We start from the raw sequence: 20,414 nt of genomic DNA, 5'->3' as shown, positions 1-20,414 counted from the left end.
CACCCGGGCTGCAGCGTGCACTTCAGCACTGGCCTGGTCGCGTGCCCTCGGGCTGGAATGGCCCAGTGGTTTGCGCATGCGCGGGACGAGTGCAATGCGGCTACCCTGCTGGTAACCTGGCCTCGCTGCGCATGCTTGCCAGTCAGCTTACGGCCTCTGTCTCAGATGCCTTACAGCACGGGGCAGCGCTGGAACAGCCTACAGTAGAGCACGCATCTGTCCGAGAGTAGAGGAATGTTTCTTGAGGGATGTGTGATGTTAGCACTATTTTTGCAATACATTACAGCGAGCGTTAGTCAACAGAAAATTGGTAAGAAAGCTTAGAAAAAAATACGTTTCCAAATTAATTTCTTTGATAAATAATTTGGCATGTTTAGTATCATGACGAGAGTATAAGACGTAGACGTCATTTATGGAATATGGTCAGCATTACTATTATATAATCATAAGAAGAGATTTTGCTTTTGCGATGGTTCAAGTGAGATTTTATTTTCTGTATCTAGGAATAAGGAACTTAGTTTCAGCAATAATAAAACATATAAGTGTTTTAGAAAAAAATGTTAATCATAAAGCTACATGAAATCAGTACTTAAATAAATGTTCAAAACTTTGTCGCCGAATTTGGAAATAAAGATGAAAATATTTTATTTGTTGTTTTTTCATTTAGAAAGATGAAGCTGTTATGTGCCTGCCAAAGACATTTGGAAATTGCGAAAACTGATTTCGAATTACATATATGCCTCAAGGCTGTCGTGTGGGATTAGCAAAATATATGGCAAGCAATGCGTTTCATTCGTTCTGTTTCTTAAAACGCTTAATTGTTATCTGTGTACGACGAAAGAATCTTCAGATCTTCAGTTTCTGAATGGGCGTCGCACATTCAGCACATGGGCAACGTCGGAGGACATTGCACGGAGCATCACAGTTACTTCTGGCGCTTATGGCAGAAACAGCAGGAGCTCTAAATGGCAGTGATACCGGCACGTGCTTCACCCCGGACGCTGGCATTCTTGGCCGCAAGCTGTCAGACGACGTCTGCCTAACTAGATTCGCTGTGAGGCTCAGCTGGTTTCATCGACTGCCCTAAGATGTTGCAAGACAGTAATAAGATTTGATCACGAGGTCAACACACAGCTTTCACGGCTGTGTATTCAACTTTACAAATGAGATGTCGGCTTCTCCTTCGAGAAACTCATTATTTCGTGCTCTTTTCTTATTTTCTGTTTTACTTTTTTTTCTTCTTTATTAGAACACTCGATCATACGTGGACTGTTCGCGCTGTAGCTAAACAGGCTCATCGTGTCCGTACATGTACTTTTCACAAAGCCACTGCATTGTGAAGGTTTCATACTGTATACCACTGCTGCTCAGGGGGAATTGGAGCAGCGAAAAGTACACAAAAATAATGGTAATGGTGCGAAATCTGCACTAATATTATATTTACAGCAGTAGCTGTATGCAGTTCATTAATTTTTACCTTTTTCCAAGGTGAAAGACGATTTTTCGTATTATTGTGGCCGCTTTCAAGCAGCCTGGCAGTATGGTCAGGTTTTAAGATTTTATTGGCTCATATTAGCCAAGACTTTTGTGAATCACGCAATTTTACTGTACAATTTTTGTTTTGTTTTCTTTTTCTTTTTAATTCTAAATTCGTTCCTTCGCCTGCAAGGATTACGCAGGCAGGTAGAGGAAGACAGCTGTCTTTATGGGAGGGCATAGTGGGCTCGTAAATGTAATGTTTGAGGGTTTGATTGTAGTAGGTGGACGTTTGAGGCTTTCATGTACGCAACATCTGAGACGGAAGGCTGGTACCATTGCAGCCAGTGTTCTACTTGGGACGTAAAACCACTGAACACCTCGACAATAGCTGACTTCATTTAAATACAATCTCTCGTGCCGAGTACACTGTCCCCAACCAAGGCGAAAGGAGTCGCGAACAGCACCATATAATGTCTCACTTATAAGCAGATGACACATGGGACACGAGCTCACCAGCATTCAGGTGGAATTCCGAAATTTATCTCTGACCACTTGCCACTTTCAATTAATAATTTCTATATTCAGTGTGGTCCTGCATTGGCGTCATGCAGGCCACAGCAGTCACCCACATGATATTAACGGGCCAGCCATGTCTGTTAATGTGGCCGTTGGGCACTGCAATACGTTGTTGTCGCATTCTAGAAGGCAGTGGGCCAGATGGCGGCGCGCTTCAGCATGAGGCGAGTTTCACACATGGGTACATGACAAGAACCGAGCTCTTGTCACACTGTATCCAACCAGGGCAAGTATATATGCCACCACTTCTTTCACTGGCACTGTGCATTTATCGGCACCCGTCACAGAGCGGTTACAACAAGTGTTACGGAAGGTCCCTTCAGACCGCGGCCTTTTGCAACTGCGATAATCGCACTTTTCCTCTGCATCTTTGGCACTCGAGGAAGGACAAAATTTAGGGGAGAGGAGAAGGAGATATAAACTACTAAGGGTCAAGAACCGAAGAAAGAGTTGTTGGTATCTTTGTGGTATGCTGTACCCACTCTGACCTTGACTGATTTCTCGTTGTCATAGAATTTGCAGTACCGTGTTCTTAATAGTTATTTAATTATTTCTGCAATGGAATAGCTGCACCGGATTAATTTTCTGTACATCATTTATTAATCTGTGTTAGGATAGAAAGTGCTCAGAGCCCTTCGACCCAAACTTATAATGTGCAGCTTTTATAATTTTTGACACTGTATGGAGTGGAATTGGTGTTAATAATTAATACTTGTTTGGTATATGGATCTTACGATGTACATTCAATTGACCACGATCCTTCTGCGAAGCTTCCGACGTTTTGTACATAAATTACAGGTCCCACTTACATCTGATAGCTCGAAAGGAACATTTAGGGACTGAATAATTGTGTTAAAACATTGTGCTAGATTCATAACAAAGGAAAATTTTGCACCATCGGCTGATGTACCGAACGATAGACGAGTGGAATTTAGGACTGTAAGGCGGGTGCCAGGTGAAAGTGATTCGGCACATAGCCCAGTAACGGCGTCACAAAAAAGGCATTTTGCTTGCAAAAAATGAGGTAGAAGATTCAATTTTATCTTGTCTACTGAGTTAACGCTACGTTGAGTCCAAGTTTTCGAGCTCAGAAACCCTCGGTACAACTTTTTGTGGCCAAAAAACCAAGAAATATTGGCACTTTTTTCAGGTTTTGGTCTATTACTCGAAAACAAAGCAGCGTACTTAAAATGTTACCCTTACCTCAATGAAACCGCATTAAATTTTCGCCGAATGAGCTACTTAAATACCAAAATAGGAGCAGTCGTTTGGCCGGAATCAGTTGTCAAGTTTCGTTCATTTTTACCAGCTTAGCTAAAAAGTCGGTTCCAACGCCTGTAATTCAAAAACTGCTACTTCAGTTCAAAAATGTCGAGTTATCATAGTTGTAGAGTGTGAAATCTCCTGTCACAAGGCATCCACTTTTTCTGTTTTAGGCACTATTAAGCGTTCGCACACTTGAAAGTCAAAGGAATTTCAGTTTGTTGTTTCTTTTTAAGTCAGAATGAGCCCTAGGTAAATAAGAAAAGTGTTGCTTTGTCACATTCATTGATTTCCGAAGAAAGGTCACGGTCATTTCTATCTTCACTATTGAATGGGCTCAGTACAGTCATATACAAGAGATCCGGATTAAGACTTATTGTCGACGCTTTTAGTGCAATTGGACGCGCAGCTCCAATAATGGAAGCTTCCCTATTTGAGACGTCCTTGACTGCGCGACCTGAGCATCCTAACCATAACCAGCGAAGGATTCTTCCAGCGCATCTCTGACAACGCCGATTTTAACATATGTAAGATTGACGGGTTGAATTCTTTCCTTTCCACGGGAGGAATCATGGCAGTCTCTCCCTGCACTGCTATAGAGTCTGACAACACTGATCGGGGAAGAAGACGTCTTATATTTTTTCCTATCTAAGAGATGCTACTCGAAGGGGATGAAAGTCTTCTGAAAAATATCGCCGTTCAGGGACACAGGGTTCTTCATCAGACATAATTTTCGATGAAGATACAAATGGTGCAGTCGCACAAGAGTAGTTTCTCGTAAATAAGAGCAACGAGAACGACTTGCTTTTAATCCTCATGAGGAAATTTGAGGATGTAGGTATTCAAGTGTTACAAGGAGAAGAGTATGGCGATTCATTAGTTGTGGAAGTAGCTATGTCCCGAGTTACTGAGTCTGACAATCATAAGCGAGGACATAGGCGTGCTTGTTCTCCTAACCGGTAGAGAAGACTCCTAGAACAACCCGTAGTTTCATAAAGTGGGACGAGAGAGTGTGGTACTCTAGTAATTCTTTCAGTTTAGATTCTGGATCTGCACTTTTGAGCCATGCCTTCACAGTATATGATACACAATCCTCTGTTTTTTTGGCTATGGAGAAAGGAAATTACTAAACCATATGGAGCAACAGCCACATCTTAAATTGCAAGTTGCTGAACTTGTTAAACCCTCAGCCTCTCAAGACTTAACAGCATAGGCAGTAGAACAGTGTACGGGAATTACAGCTGCGCGGCTTTGGACGACCTCAGGCACGAGCTTTTCGCAGTCTACCCCGAGAAAATCTTTCAAACACGAAAGGCTACCGCCAACATCGCATGCAGCGAGGTGGCACTCACTGTGATCCTACCATGAGCTGTAAGCTTGGCAGGGGCAGAAAACTGATCCGTTCCAGTGCGGCTGGAAGAGAACAGCCTCGTTTCCCGCGACGATGACAAAAGATGCGGCTCCAGATACGCTACTGAACGTGTTTTCCTGTGCACGCAGAATGCGGTGGACAGCAGCATGTGGATGTCCCAAATCTGGACTGAAGTGCTCATCGGCGTGAAAACACTCTTATGGCTTATCTTGCGAGAACTCCCCAGAAACTGGACCCGGCAAGAATGTGGAGAAGGTAGAAGATATGTTCCAGGTCGAGGAAGTTCGTGACACAGGAGATCGGTTGCTGGGAGCGGGTCATGCCGTAGTCTCCCAAACGACGGCGATGGAATTGAAACTTGATAAAATGTTAATCTCTGATATATTATTGTTTTTTAAATGTTGCCATACCATTTTATTTCTTCATTAGTACAAATTTTTATGTTACTCATATGTCCATTACCATGTACTTGGTTTTCATTTTAGCAACCGACTCATACCAATTAAGACATGTGTAAAAACGGATAAAAACATAATTGAACGAAGAAAATTAAAAATGATACACACACAGAACACATATGTGCTCATTAGAGAGCCATCTCCTCACTGGAGATTTCATTTCATTGGACAACTGTGACTTGAAAGAAAAACAATAGAATGTAATTACTTTGGCTTTTAGGTGCACAAACGTTTAATAGTGCCTAAAACTGAAAAACTAGATGGTTTGTAATATGAAATTCCTTGCTTTATAACTTTGATAACGTGACATTTTTCATTTGGAGTAGTCGCTTTTGAGTTACGGGCGTTCGAGCCGACTTTTTAGCTGAACTGGTAAAAATGAATGAACTTCGACAACTGATTGCGGCCAAATGGCTGCACCGATTTTCACATTTAAATAGGTCATTCGAGTCAATATTTAATGCTCTTTCAGTTTGGTTAGGGTAACATTTAAAGTAGGATGGATAATTTCCGAATAATTGGCGAAAGCCTTAAAAAAAGTGCCAAAATTTCTTGGGCTTTTGGCTGCAAAAAGTTGTCCCGAGGGTTTTCGAGATCGAAAACTTGGATTAAATGTGCTGTCAACTATACACACAACATAAAAATATGAAATATTTTACCTCTTTTTTGCAAGCAAAACGTACCCCGGTACTGGAATAACATCTCTCCCCGTCACCTGAGGAATCTGTTGCAAGATAGCTTAAATGCTCGCAGAAGCTGGTCGACTTGCTGCTTGTTCTGAATTCGTGTCTGTAATTGGTATGCGAACTGTCTGACTACCACCTAGAATCTCGTATATGTGTTCCTCTCGACGTTGGCCTCTTTCGCACGCTTTGCGAATGTAGGTGAGTAGCAACGCTGTAAGTAGTGCTGTAACGACGAGAAAGACCCACTGTGCCAGGGTGGGGATGAAGGTCACCTCTGCGTAGGCGAGAACGTCGCCTGTTGCCTGCCGCTCGACGAGGTCCCGCCCGCTCTCAGGGTCTCCCACCTTATTCACCTGCCGAGCGCCACTGGTTGTCGCCTCCTGGGAAGAGCACTCGGTCCACTGGAACGTCAGATCGGCGTCCAGCAGTATCAGCTGGGGGATCGGTTCCAGAATGCACTCGGATACGAGCTGGAGGTTGTTACCCCGCAGTCGTAATTCGCTGAGGACCGGCACCTTGGAGAAAACCTGGTCCGGTAGTTTGCCGAGGCTGCAGAAGGACATGTCGAGGGCGGACAGCGAGCTGGAGACCAGCATGGGGCCCCGGCCGGGTAGCACCAGTGGATTCCAGGACAGGTCCAGAAGCTCCAGCCGGCGGCACTCGGCGAACGCGTCGCGGGGCAGCACGTTCAGCTCGTTGTGTGAGATGTTGACCTCCTTGAGGTCTCTCAGCTCGTAGAATGCGTCGGGGGATATCTGCAAGATACGGTACCAGAAGTGACGTTACATGCTGTATCTCGTCCGCATCTCGTGATCTAGGGGTCAGCGTTGCTGTCTCTGGATCACGGGTTCCCGGGTTGGGGATTTTCTCTGCCCGGTGACTGTGTGTTTGTGTTGTCCCCGTCATTTCATCATCATCCTCATTTGTGAGACTAGATTGGTTTGTGAAAAGAAAATGGACTGTGTAAAAATTGGGAATTGTACGGGCGCTGATGACCACGCAGTTGAGCATCTCACAAAGCAAACATCATCATCATCATCATACAGTATCTCAAGTGAGAGAACGAATTGTGGCACATTAATTAAGGAATGTTTCTGAAATATGGCTGAATTACTCCGCAAGCATGTCCTCAAGCTATGATATCATAATTTTTATCTTAATTGATTCATCAATTTTGGCAAAAAAACGTGATGAAGGACACACGACAAAACTACATCTTAGTTTAGAACGTACGCCATTTTGCTATTTTGTAATTTTTTGGAACTTTGGTCCAGGAAACAACCATTTAATGATATTACCATATCGTGGTCGCATATAAGTTGTTACTACTGAGGACAGTGTCCTCCACACCAGCACGGACAGGCCTGCTCCACGCCAGCGATTCCTGCATCGCCAAGGTGTGTAGATCTGATGACGATCTCTGTAGTACTTCGAAAGCAGTCATCCACAAACAAAAAGTAACAGCTTACACGCGGCCACGGCTGTGTTTACTAAAGGAATTATTGTTTCATCAAATTAAAAAAACTGTGCTGAAACGTCCCCTTGGAAAAATTTATGAATGATTGTGCTAGTAAACCCCTTACGTTATTTGATTTTCAAACAGCTGAGCAAAACTGAAAGTACTCAGACATTTCTCTCTTTACTTATTATGATCATCACTAAACTGACACACAATATTTTTAGCGCAACGCAATCTGACTTTAAAAAATCCCTACAAAAGAATGGCCCTGGCTAACAATAACCAATACCGTTCATGAATCACTTACCTCACAAAAATCTTCGTTTAACTACTGCAATACGGCGAGCGCCACTACTGCCAGCTAAATAAAAGATTCTAACTACTGAAGTAATTAACTACTGATAGGCATAGATAACAAATGAAAGATTTTGATAGAGAACAAACAATGTATTTACCTTAATAGTGTTCAAAAGTCATATATATCAGTTCATGATATCCAGTACTACAATTTTACTGTCCTTGATGGACACACGCCCAGATCATCTGCTCTCAAAACTCCGCCATTTCTCTCCCCACATCCACAACTGCTGGCGGCTCACCTCTAACTGCTTAACGCTACGCGCTGTTAACAGCCAACTGCCCAACACTACAATGGCGAATATTCCAACAATGCAAACCAGCCACAGACTGCACACAGTACAGTCAGTGATTTTCATACAGAGCACTACATGATGTTACCAACTTAAAAACCTAAACAGCCTACTTACAGTGCTATTACTCTGTGCACAATATCCTGTGGGTTAATTAAATTGTTTGTTTTTTGATTTCGAATAAGAACTACTGCAGGCGTTCCGTCATAAGACACATCTAATTATGGAAGGATCAACATTATCTCTTCGGATGGGAGGCTTACCAATGACTCGTCGATTGCTTCATCACTTTTTCCAAAAAAATATAAAAAACTCTCTTACATTATAGGCCGACCGAGGAGAGAGGATCCTTAATAACCACCATATATCTTTTAAATTATGCAGCTGCGTGAGGAGGTTTCAAAAACAGACAAAGGTACATAAAGCAATAGCGACGGAACTTGAGCGCCTTGTTCCCACAGCGCAGCCGCACAATACCATACGCAGTGTCACAACCTGCTTCAGTCATTAGTATATAAACCTCTACTACATTCTGAGCCACCAGGATGACATTTGGTAATGGGAAAATGTGGGACGCCACAGCAAAATTGTTAGAATGGTTTCAGTCTACCGGACTAATGGAGCATATTAACAAACTGATGCTGAATCGAAGTCAATGGATTTCAGGTGGCTAACGCTGTTCCACATCCTATTGCTAATTGTCAGCAACTCTTAATCACTGATTCGGCATCGACAATGACCAGCCAGGGACGGACGGTGATTACTCACTCTCAGAGGTGGTGAAACGGCCCGACCTAGACTGTCCTTGCCGCAGCCATGGTGAAGTTCTACACAGGCCATCCGAGCGTTCTGTGTGACGCCTCAGACCGCGTGGATACCATCGCTGTTCATCACGGGAGAAGGCTGCAGAGAACAAGACAGCGTGTACACTGAACTGGACATCAGTGGCGTGATGTAGCCGCCGATCGGGGCTAATGTAGCTTGCTAAGTTGCTGCAGACGCGTTGTGACGACACCATGGATGCCGTTACGTCCTCCAGCATCTGCAAAATCGATGTCTTTGAACGAGGAGGTGTCTATGTGCCGCCGTTAAATGTACACTGATAAGCCACATGATTATGACCACTACCCAACGCGACGTTGGGTGCCAAGCACGTGACGCGCTAACGAAAGAATGTTAGCGGAGCAGACACGGAAGGGGGATCACCCTAGCGAAGATACGGGCTGCAAATGGGGAAAGCCATTCACATAAACAACTTTGACAAACGGCAAATTATTATTACGCAGAGCCCGTGAACGAGTATCTTGAAAGCGGCGAAGCTGGTCCAATGTTGAGTTGCTACTCTCGTGAGCATCTACGGATAGAGGTAAAAGGAACGTGAAACTACCGCTAGGTGCTAAATGGTTGGACGTCCACGTTTTTTCACAGAAGTTGAGGTTCGGAGGTTTGCCTCCTCTGTAAAGTAGGATAGATGGTGATCTGCGGCATCTCTGCCGAAAGAGCACAATGCTGGTGCACATACGTTTCTGAGAACACCGTTCATCGTACATTGTTGGACATAGATCCCCGCGGCAGACCATCCTTACGTGTCCACATGTTGACCAAACGGCCAGCCGCTGTGGCCGAGAGGTTCTAGGCGCTTCAGTCCGGAACCGCGCTGCTGCTACGGTCGCAGATTCGAATGCTGCCTCGGGCATGGATGGGTGTGATGTCCTTAGGTTAGTTAGGTTTAAGTAGTTCTAAGTCTAGGGGACTGATGAACTCATCTACATCTACATACATACTCCGCAATCTACAATATGGTGCTCGGCGGAGGGTACCTCGTACCACAACTAGCATCTTCTCTCCCTGTTCCACTCCCAAACAGAACGAGGGCAAAATGACTGCATATATGCCTCTGTACGAGCCCTAATCTCTCTTATCTTATCTTTGTGGTCTTTCCGCGAAATGTAAGTTGGCGGCAGTAGTGTTTAGATGACCAGAGTCAGCTTCTTATCGAATAGGAGTCTGAAAAACTGGGACTGTACAATGATGTCCACACACTGCGAAATAATAAGCCATGGGAAACTGGCCTAAGCAGAGACCTTTTGGATGGTACCTTGGGGCTTGCATTCAGCCGAACGCTACAGACCGGGAGCTGTACCAAATGTAAAACACACTGCCAAGCAGCAATGCATGACCAATGGTCTGATGGAGATCACGAGTCTATGATGGTTGTGAGGAAAAGAAACACTCAGCATAGAGCTGTGAAGGATGCCATTTTCTTGGACTCATGAGGCACTAAGTGATTAACAACTCTAAACCGAAACAATTGGCAAACAAAAACTGATGAATAAAAATCAGAAGGGGGCCTCAAAAGCCTCAGTTGAGGACATGAAAAGTCTGATGTTACCAGTGGTAGCGTGTACCTTATGCAGGTAAAAGAAGACTGGTGAAAGAGGTGCTGGTCTCTAAAAAAAATTTGTCAGATTGCTGTTTCCTACCTAAACAAATGGTTGATTGTGGATCATCCCACTGAGAACCCACACTGATTCACATTGATAGGGGGACAAAAGGACTTCCAATTCAAGACTCAACATAATCTTCCAGGATCATCAGACAGTAGTTGTCGACAGATGTTGGATGTTTGCATGGGTGAAACATTGGGACGATGATACTATATGACCCTTGTGATAGGAAAACAACTTCCAGCCAATACAGCCAGAGACCCTGAGGACTATGAGTAACATTCAGATGTAGGATCGTCTGATTATGAATGCATTTATGCTAGCACTCTGGTCAAGTGCCGCGTGGGATTAGCCGGGCGGTTTAAGGCGCTACAGTCATGGAATGTGCGGCTGGTCCCAGCGGAGGTTCGAGTCCTCCCTCGGGCATGGGTGTGTGTGTTTGTCCTTAGGATAATTTAGGTTAAGTAGTGTGTAAGCTTAGGGACTCATGACTTTAGCAGTTAAGTCCCATAAGATTTCGCACATATTTGAACATTTTGAACTCTGGTCAAGTGATCTAATGACAAGCATATGGAAGTTGAAGTGTGTTATCATATATTTTCATTTTCCTGGCTGGTTAATTCCACAGTTTACAGACACAGTGAAACTGACAGTCTACTGTTTCTCGCAAATGCGAGAAACCTGGAAACATCAAAAGCCAACCCAAAAAAAAAAGCTTCTACTCACATTTCCGATGGGGTGATTTTGGGTGTCTTTGTATCCTGAAGCCTGGATCCTTCACAGGCTCCTCAGATGTTAGGTCCCATAGTATTTGTAGCCATTTGACTCGTTAACCCAACGATATCATCAGTTACGATTGCAGTGAGCGCCGGACCATCGGGGTTCGACGGACGATCAACGGAAACATGTCGGCTCTTCTAGTGAATCACATTTTGCTACACTAGGTGGATGGTCGTCTCCACAGACGCCGTCGTCTAGGTGAACGGCGGCGCGCCGCCGACACACGACGGTGGGAGCAGTATTACGCTATCGGAGACATTCTCTTGCGTTTGCAGCTACCAGCTGACAGCTGCGGACCACGTGCATCCCTTCATTCTTATATCTTCCCCGACGGCGATGTCGTCTTTCAGCAGTATAGTTCTCTGTGTCTCGGAGCTAAAACCGTCCTACAGTGATTTGAGGAGCATTATAGTGAACTCACGTTGATGTCTCGATTAACAAATTCGCCTGATGCAAATCCTGTAGCGCCCGTATTAGTCGCTATCGGGCGCCATCACCGTGAACGGAAATCGGCGACCCGTTATATGAGTGAATTACACGACATGTGCGCGGACATCTAATGCCACATACCTCCACAAACCCACCAACAGACTGTTGCATCCCTGATATGCAGAATCACTGATGTATTCCGTTCCGAAGACGAACAAACAAGCGACTAAGCAGGTGGTCGTAATGGGGTGTCTCATCTGTACACTTTTCCGTAATGTCTTGTTTGTGAAGCTCGTAACTTCTTAATGATTACTTCAGTGTTTTTGATATTGTGGAGGAGACGTCAAAACGTTGCTGTATAAATGTTTTGTAATTAACATTCATCAAATTATTACATCATTCCGCCTTTCTCTTGATAGGCGTCCACAACTGTTTCTCATCGTCTCAATGATAAAATCCGCTACAGTTGCAAAAATTATTTTTTTCTATATGTCCTGTTTCTGGACATATGTTCCATGTTTTAGTTCATCTTTGTCAGTCCAAGAAGGACAAAGGTTTAAATAGATTAGAATAACTTAACATAGTGCATCTCTGGAGAATGGCCCGCGAGAGAACATCCTCTTCAATATTAGGTCTACCAGAATGCCTCCCTCAGTGGAGGACAACGATCCAGGCTTAGGGGCACGCCACACGTGTATTCACAGAGTTGCATAGACCAGAACGAATCACAATTCAAAGTCGAAGTATTATGCACGTATGTGAACGTCTGCTCGCTTCCCGTGGAAATAATAATTTATTGTAAAGAAAAGGGTATTAGTCAACTACTCTACATCTACATCTACATCTACATGATTACTCTGCAATTCACATTTAAGTGCTTGGCAGAGGGTTCATCGAACCACAATCATAGTATCTCCCTACCATTCCACTCCCGAACAGCGCGCGGGAAAAACGAACACCTAAACCTTTCTGTTCAAGCTCTGATTTCTCTTATTTTATTTTGATGATCATTCCTACCTATGTAGGTTGGGCTCAACAAAATATTTTCGCATTCGGAAGAGAAAGTTGGTGACTGATATTTCGTAAATAGATCTCGCCGCGACGAAAAACGTCTTTGCTTTAATGACTTCCATCCCAACTCGCGTATCATCTCTGCCACACTCTGTCCACTATTACGTGATAATACAAAACGAGCTGTCCTTTTTTGCACCCTTTCGATGTCCTCCGTCAATCCCACCTGGTAAGGATCCCACACCGCGCAGCAATATTCTAACAGAGGACGAACGAGTGTAGTGTAAGCTGTCTCTTTAATGGACTTGTTGCATCTTGTAAGTGTCCTGCCAATGAAACGCAACCTTTGGCTCGCTTTCCCCACAATATTATCTATATATCTGAGACAGGGAAACCATTGCGCCTTTAGACTCCAAAGCTTTTTCTCTTGTCGTTCCCATTTTTGGAACTCTTTTTCTTTGGGAAAATGCGCAGTAGGCTGACGCTAGCGAACACTGTTGCTAAAGGGTTCTCCAGTGGCCATGCCTTTTCTGTTTTTTTGCTACGCGTCTGGCACACAGCTGTTAGACGTAGTAGCTAACAAGCAGTGGTAAATTCATGTAAGAGTGCGCTCTGTAAGTATCAATATTTGTGCTTGAGATCTTGAAATTTATGGAGGAAATTGGCGATTAGTGTTTTCTGCAGTAGCAAGACGCCCCATCTAAACCGTAGCCACTCACGCAAGATATATCCAGGCAAAATTTGGTGCTGCAAGAACAGCACCTTCAATACATCAAGACCCGTACCAAAAGCAGGCAATATGGTGTGTTTGGTCTATACATATAATATGAGGTGTGAAGATACTGCTAGTGCATATTTACACCATACTCTCCAGTGCAGTATCTCTAAAAGGCATGCTGTCGCGTGTTATTTCACAACCATTATTGTTGCCGCATAGACGGATATTTTAGAAAGAATCGTAGTGACATTTTTGGAACAATATAATAACAGTTTATGGCAGATGGAGTTACATTTTTTTACAAGTACCTTACTACCATTTTTGTTTAAATACTATCAAAGTGCTATTTCTTGTGCTATTAAACGAAAGACGCTGTTATGTGTGATTATATTGTTCGTTACTACGGCATATTTCGGCGTGATTGCCGTTTTCATGTTATTTGTGAAAATTACAGACTTTGCCACAATATATCAGTTTTTTCTTTTGTTGACCAAAAAGGAGGTTGCAGTTTGCGTAACAATTGGTGTGGTAAATTTTCATAAGACAATAATCTTGTACAAATTTGATAGGCCTTGTTGTAACAGTACTTGATTAACTTAACTTGCTTAGTTTCTCAAGACAAAAGTAAATCCACCTACGTTCTAGTAAGTAAGTTCTTCTATTTCATAAGTTTCGTAAAGCTGATTGCTAAAACATTGACGCTATATCTATTGTGAATTTCATTCTATTACTGAAAATTAAAGTTGCATACCTTCAAAGATAATATCATTAACAGTTTAAAGTTCAATGGAACTCTTTTCAAGATTTGTTCTCTCAGTGATGGCTACCAACTTTTAGTAGACAGTATGCGCTATTACTTTCAGAATGCAAATACTGAAGGTGAGTTTGCACTGGTTCCTGCCCCAGTTGCAAATACTGACACCGTGCTTTAGTGGGAAACCTCAGTTACCAAGCCGATAAGTACAGTAAGAGTGAAGTGCAGAGAGGAATGTTGATTCTAGAGGGAATGAAGCCCCGTCACACCCTCAAATTCCACTAAATGTTCCGCAGTTATTACCATTGCCTTAATAATAGGCAGCGATTAAGTTTCACAAAAGAGTTCAGGTGAAGTAAAAGCAATATTTAATTATAATTACAATTTTTAATAATCTTTGCGAGTTCGTGATTCGACGTTACGAGAACCGCTCAGGGTTGAAGCAAGTTCAAGCAGTTTAGTAGGTGCAAACAGCCGCTTGTAATTATAAACTATAGAAGCTCCTTAAGCTGATAGAGAGAGCAGAGAGAAGAGAGGTTTTAAGTCATGTTGCTAGCTGCAAGTACAGGCCTCTAGTTCCAAGGTTGCCCCCGAGACCTCTCAGAGTGACCTCTGTAAGTATCACATTTTAATGTTCCCATGTAGTTTTCACATTCCTTTTTGATCCCACGCTGATCTAATTGTAAGTGTGATGAGCAACGGAACTATACTTCATTATGCGCAACTGATTATTTTATAGATTAATCGGATTTACTTCTCGTACCGTCAAATTATTTAAGCGGACTTAGGTAATTATGCATCTGAGTACACCACTATAGTATAAGTAAATACCTTTCTTAATTCTTGAATTGACTAATAATTAATGTCGCTATGCGTTTGCCGTTTATTACGAAACTTACCGTAATTATATTCCCAGACATACACTCATGTTTTGGACATTGATGAATATGAAAGCCAAATCACTTCTAACTAAAAGAAGATAACTGTTTAAGCGAAAGTTGTTTATTTTGGTAGCACAGGGAATTTCCGTGGAACTGCACTCTCTTGTCGCGTTGTGCTTCATTATTGCTGACGTAGTGGATTGTTTTGTCTCCATTGCAGAAAATAGCCAGTTGGCTACCTACTGAGCTGCAAGTGTTTCCCGCGCTAAGTTGTAAAATGAAACGAGGATAGTGCTCAATATTGAAAATCGTTACAAGAAAACATACGCATCTATATCATCCTCTTGATATATGGAGACTACTGCTTCAGAATTGACGACGAAGAACCTTAGTTACAAAGTCTAGGGCAATGAAGAATCTGTTGAAGTTCCAGGTACATCGTCCTCTCTTGATTTAACTTTCGACAAATTTGACGTTGGTGCTTAGATAAATCACAGATCTATTGGCCGTGATTTAACAATGAAGTTTATTACTGAGTCTTGGATGTCGTCTAAAGAGTTTGCTTTTCCTGCCACGGAGCCAAAAAGAAAATTGTGTTTGCAGCATCAGTGGCTAAAAGCCTATGCTTGGTTGATGTACTCACTGAAACTAGATGGGGTCCTATGTAAATATTGTGTTATGTCCAGTAAAGAACAAGCTATGTGAAATGATTAAAACTATGGTGCAATGGAAAGATACACGTCACGTGTTTAAAAAACACGAATAAATTATTGGAAACAAAACGAATATCTGATAATTTTGTTCTGATAATACTGCTGCCAACTTTACTCATAAACAAGAAAATGTCGTCATTCGTATGAATTTCGCACTTATAATAAAAATACAGTGCAACAGACGTGCTCAGAGCAGAAGCCATGCTGCTGTTGGGAAGACTGCATATACTATTTCGGGGAAAAAAATGACTGCATTATTCAGTATCTACACTGCTGGAAATCACCGACCCGTACTGGAATGACGGCAACTTCACAGCTACACTGAGGATGCGTGTGAAATATGGGGACGTGCCTGTCAGAAATCACGTAGAAACCGCGCCATTAAATGCACTTTACTCAAGTCGGAGCAATGAACTAATATCCGTTTACGGCTTTTTAATTCAATAAAATATCACCAATAAAGCGAATGGGTCACAGTTTTTTTAATATTTTGACAGGTGACACCTGCGATATGTGAGCGACAGACAGGGTCTCAGTGCGTCTAGGCTATGTTGAAAGATCGTTTGAGGTGTCCTTGGAACTGTTCCAGTACGTGAGTTAACAGGTCGAGGGTTAGTGGCAGTAATCGTGCACACTCTAGAAAACTATGAACTTGATATGCCTTATCTGTGTCGGCAAGCTATGCCGCAATGAGTGGATATCTTCGAGGGGTGCAAGCTGTAATTCGTGAAAAGTTTCCTCAACCTAAATATGTACACTGCAGTTTTCACGGCCCCGGTCTGACTCTGCTCAGTCGTTTCGAAACTGCACAGACACGTATCCTCAGCTATAAATTTCACTGAGGATTGTTCACAAATGTTCAAATGTGTGTGAAATCTGCTAAGGTCATCAGTCCCTAAGCTTACACACTACTTAACCTAAATTATCCTAAGGACAAACACACACACCCATGCCCGAGGGAGGACTCGAACCTTCGCCGGGACCAGCCGCACAGTCCATGACTGTAGCGCCTGAGACCGCTCGGCTAATCCCGCGCGGCTGATTGTTCACAAAGCACAAATGTTCTGAAAGTAAAAGTCACGGAATATTGCGATGAGCATATCACAAGGACCAGTCTCTTGTCTATGTGTGAAACGAGATGGGTTGAAAGATACGATTCACCGATAAGAGTAAGGAATATTTACATTCCAATCTTGTACGCTCTGGACGTGCTGTTAACAGAGCCGCAAACTGGATACCTCGGACAAGGCCAGCCACGTTCTTTCTGCTTTGGAGAAGAGCGAATTCCTGGTCTCACTTTTTACAATTAAAGAAATGTATTCATTAATAAGCACTTCAGAAACTCCAGGGTTATCTCTCAAAGGCAACTGAAAATGTACAACATATTTGCGACGTGTTGAGTGACATTGCAGACTGCAGATTCAAAGAACTGTTCTCTGAAATGAAGCTGCTAGCAGAAGAAGCTAGAACCGAACTACTTCTCCATCGTATTAATTCACAACAGACGTACATATAAAATGTGGCGTTACCACGTGATGTCACTACTACAGAGGACTGCTTCGTATTGGACAACGTAGCGCCGCAGCTGCATCAAAGATTTGTGAATCATAACTCATCGGTACCGCTTTAACTTTAGTTTTACGTAAACAATGCACTGACGAGCATTTTGCTGACAGAGAATCCATTGCTGCAATCAAGCGGTCAGCCACATTGATGAATGTGGGTTCAAGTCAGAAATGCAATTGCAGCAGCGCAAATGGAATAAAATACCAAAATTCTAATCGACATAATTGTGCTCTCGCAGCTTTATGTCACTGCAATGAAGATTTTTTTCGTTAATACGAACCGTGAAAGCTTTGGCTTCCATTCCACTATCCACAGCAATACGTGGGAGGGTCTTCTCATCATCAAGAAGAAAGGAGACTATTTGTGCAGCAGCAATGGAAGTACTAGACTCTCTGCCTTAGCACTGTTGTTTCTTCGTACGGCCTTAACATTGGCCTACATCCTGATGAAATAATTAAAAAGTATGCTGAATTTGGTTCTCAGAGACTTGCCACGTAGTAAAATGTAATATTTTGTCTACTGAAATATATGTGCGCAATTATAAGTTAGAATAATGTTACAATTTACAATTAAGGGTTTCTTGTCTGATCCCCAACTCTCTCCAAAACAAAATACTGGCCACGGCCCTGGGGCCAGTTTTCACGGTCCCTCGCTCAGTCGTTTCGAAACTGCACAGTTTTTCTCGGTTGACATATTTCATTTCGACTGGTAAACAAATGGAAAGTTAATGAAGCACCTTTTCACATTGCACGCCAGAGGTAAAGGATGGTGTTTACGTTAAAAATTAATTCACGGAAGAAAAATTTATTTGTTATAGCTTTTAAATAACATTGTTTCATGGTGGTGGTGGTGGTGGTGGTTAGTGTTTAACGTTCCGTCGACAACGAGGTCATTAGAGACGGAGCGCAAGCTCGGGTTAGGGAAGGATTGGGAAGGAAATCGGCCGTGCCCTTTCAAAGGAACCATCCCGGCATTTGCCTGAAACGAGTTAGGGAAATCACGGAAAACCTAAATCAGGATGGCCGGAGACGGGATTGAACCGTCGTCCTCCCCATTGTTTCATGTTGCCGGCTAATGAAGCCTAGCAAGGGTGTACGCGAACAAAGATAACTTCCATGCCGCTGGTGTGGTGTACAGGCAAATATCAAATTTCAGGGGCTGGTCTGACCATGTTACCAAATGTTCGTAAGATATATCTCGTTATAATGGTAAATGAGATAAGTAACAACACATTCAGCCACAGATAAACGTTTGAAGCTCACTAATGCGAAGAAAATATTTGTGGGCGCTAATAACTGAGATTCTGATCGTCCCAAGCTAGCACAACAACGATCAGTTTAGTTGTTGTAGCCGTAGCCTGTGAGGAAATTCCACACAATTTGCTCACTATCAACAGCTTGGGGGAGACAGTTGAATTGAGGGAGTAGTTTTAAAAGGGTACTCTAAGGGAAGATGCGCCCTGAGTTTGTGTTTTCCAGTAAAATACGAGCTCGACAGGACGATTAAATGCAGGAGAGACGGTTGCCGCTTACTGTCGTGGTCAGGCAAAGATAATTATCCGCAAAGTTTGCGTGTATGTTTACGAGAAGTTGACATGTTGAAGTTCAGTGACAACTCAGGTGATTAAGTAATAAGAGGATGGTGCATAGAGCATGACACACGGGTAGAGACTTAATTGATAGGAGCTATGGCAGTGACTGCGGTGACAAGTATTTGATAGAACTAGCATAGAATTGTGATTTATTTAAAGTTAATACATGATTGCTCTTTCATGTAAAAATAGCAAAAAAAATTTTTTTTTATCCCAGAAATCTGTTTTGTGGCCTATGGTGGAAATTTTTTCTTTCTTCTCCTGTTAATACATCAAGCGCAAATTTTATAAACCAATCGAAGTGAGTGAGGAACATAATGTACACTCCCATTTTATTAAGTTTATAGTCTGTTAGGAGAGAGAGAAAAACAAGTAGAGAGAACTTAGAAAAAAAAAGAGAAGGAGGCCTGAAATTAGCAGAAAATTTTATGAAAGGAATTGGTACTAAGTGTAATAACATGTAAATCATTTTTCAGTTGAAATTCATAGCATATTTTATTTACTATTAAATAGAGGGGAAGAGACTGCAACAACTTTGAATGGTTCCCTGGCTCAGCTTTAGTGAAAGAGCAACAAATGGGTGATGGAAGTGGAACACAGCAAACCATGTCCAATGTGTCCAAATAGCAGGTAGCCTTAGTGAAACATGGACTAAATTCATTACATAAAAAGATGGTCATGGACGTAACGGAAGATGAGACGTGGGCTATGATAAAGCTGAGAGAATTTGACTAATGCTGAGTTGTTAGATGTGGAAGTTTTGAAAAATAATGAATTAGCTGTGATTCTGCCTCACTGTACAGTAGTAGCATGTCTGTGGGAGATGGAAGGACTATACAAGGGAATGCATAAATACCACCTAGCAATGTATTTAATAATGTATACCAGCATAACATAAACTGAGGTGGAAACTGCCTGGAGGAAACAGATGATGTTTTGTAAGATGACAGTATCCATGGTTACCTCCAATGTCACAATTTGATTGAGCAACAGGCAATTAGACTTAACAGCTGTAAGATAACAGATGAACCAGCCCTGATCACAAACCCCAGAATATCGAATAGTTTGATTAGGACAAAACAACAATCACACTGTTAAAAGAGTAGCGCGCGCCTTCTTGCATCGTGTGTAGAAACGTGTTGCTTTACCAGAGACGCCAGTGGCGTAAAGCCGTCGGCACACGGACCGTGCTGTCGAACGTCAACGTTGAGCGTGGTAAGTTCAACGTGCTGCTGAACGCTCAGAAATGATGTGACTTGTGCATACGGTACGTGGGCCCCAACGTTGTATACGCGATCACAGCGCACTCCATCGGCAGTTGCGGGAAGTTTCTAGTTCGCAAATCACACTGTTTACGGAGGAGGAGATTAGTGTTTAACGTCCCGTCGGCAACGAGGTCATTAGAGACGGAGCGCAAGCTCGGGTGAGGGAAGGATGGGGAAGGAAATCGGCCGTGCCCTTTCAAAGGAACCATCCCGGCATTTGCCTGAAGCGATTTAGGGAAATCACGGAAAACCTAAATCAGGATGGCCGGAGACGGGATTGAACCGTCGTCCTCCCGAATGCGAGTCCAGTGTGCTA

General features: G+C 42.8%; 1 protein-coding gene across 1 annotated transcript in view; it reads right to left on the bottom strand.

Moving 5' to 3' along the window:
• Window positions 1-5,887: 5,887 nt before the first annotated feature.
• Window positions 5,888-20,414, bottom strand: part of LOC124805399 (leucine-rich repeat-containing protein 4B-like) — a 54,316-nt gene continuing 39,789 nt past the window's right edge. Inside the window, exon 3 of the mRNA XM_047265961.1 lies at window positions 5,888-6,589. Coding sequence (XP_047121917.1) covers window positions 5,888-6,589 — 702 coding nt within the window. The remainder of the gene's footprint in view (window positions 6,590-20,414) is intronic.

The sequence above is a fragment of the Schistocerca piceifrons genome, chromosome 7 (genome assembly GCF_021461385.2).
Source record: "Schistocerca piceifrons isolate TAMUIC-IGC-003096 chromosome 7, iqSchPice1.1, whole genome shotgun sequence".
Taxonomy (NCBI): Eukaryota; Metazoa; Arthropoda; class Insecta; order Orthoptera; family Acrididae; genus Schistocerca; species Schistocerca piceifrons.
This window is presented reverse-complemented; position numbering and strand designations above follow the sequence as displayed.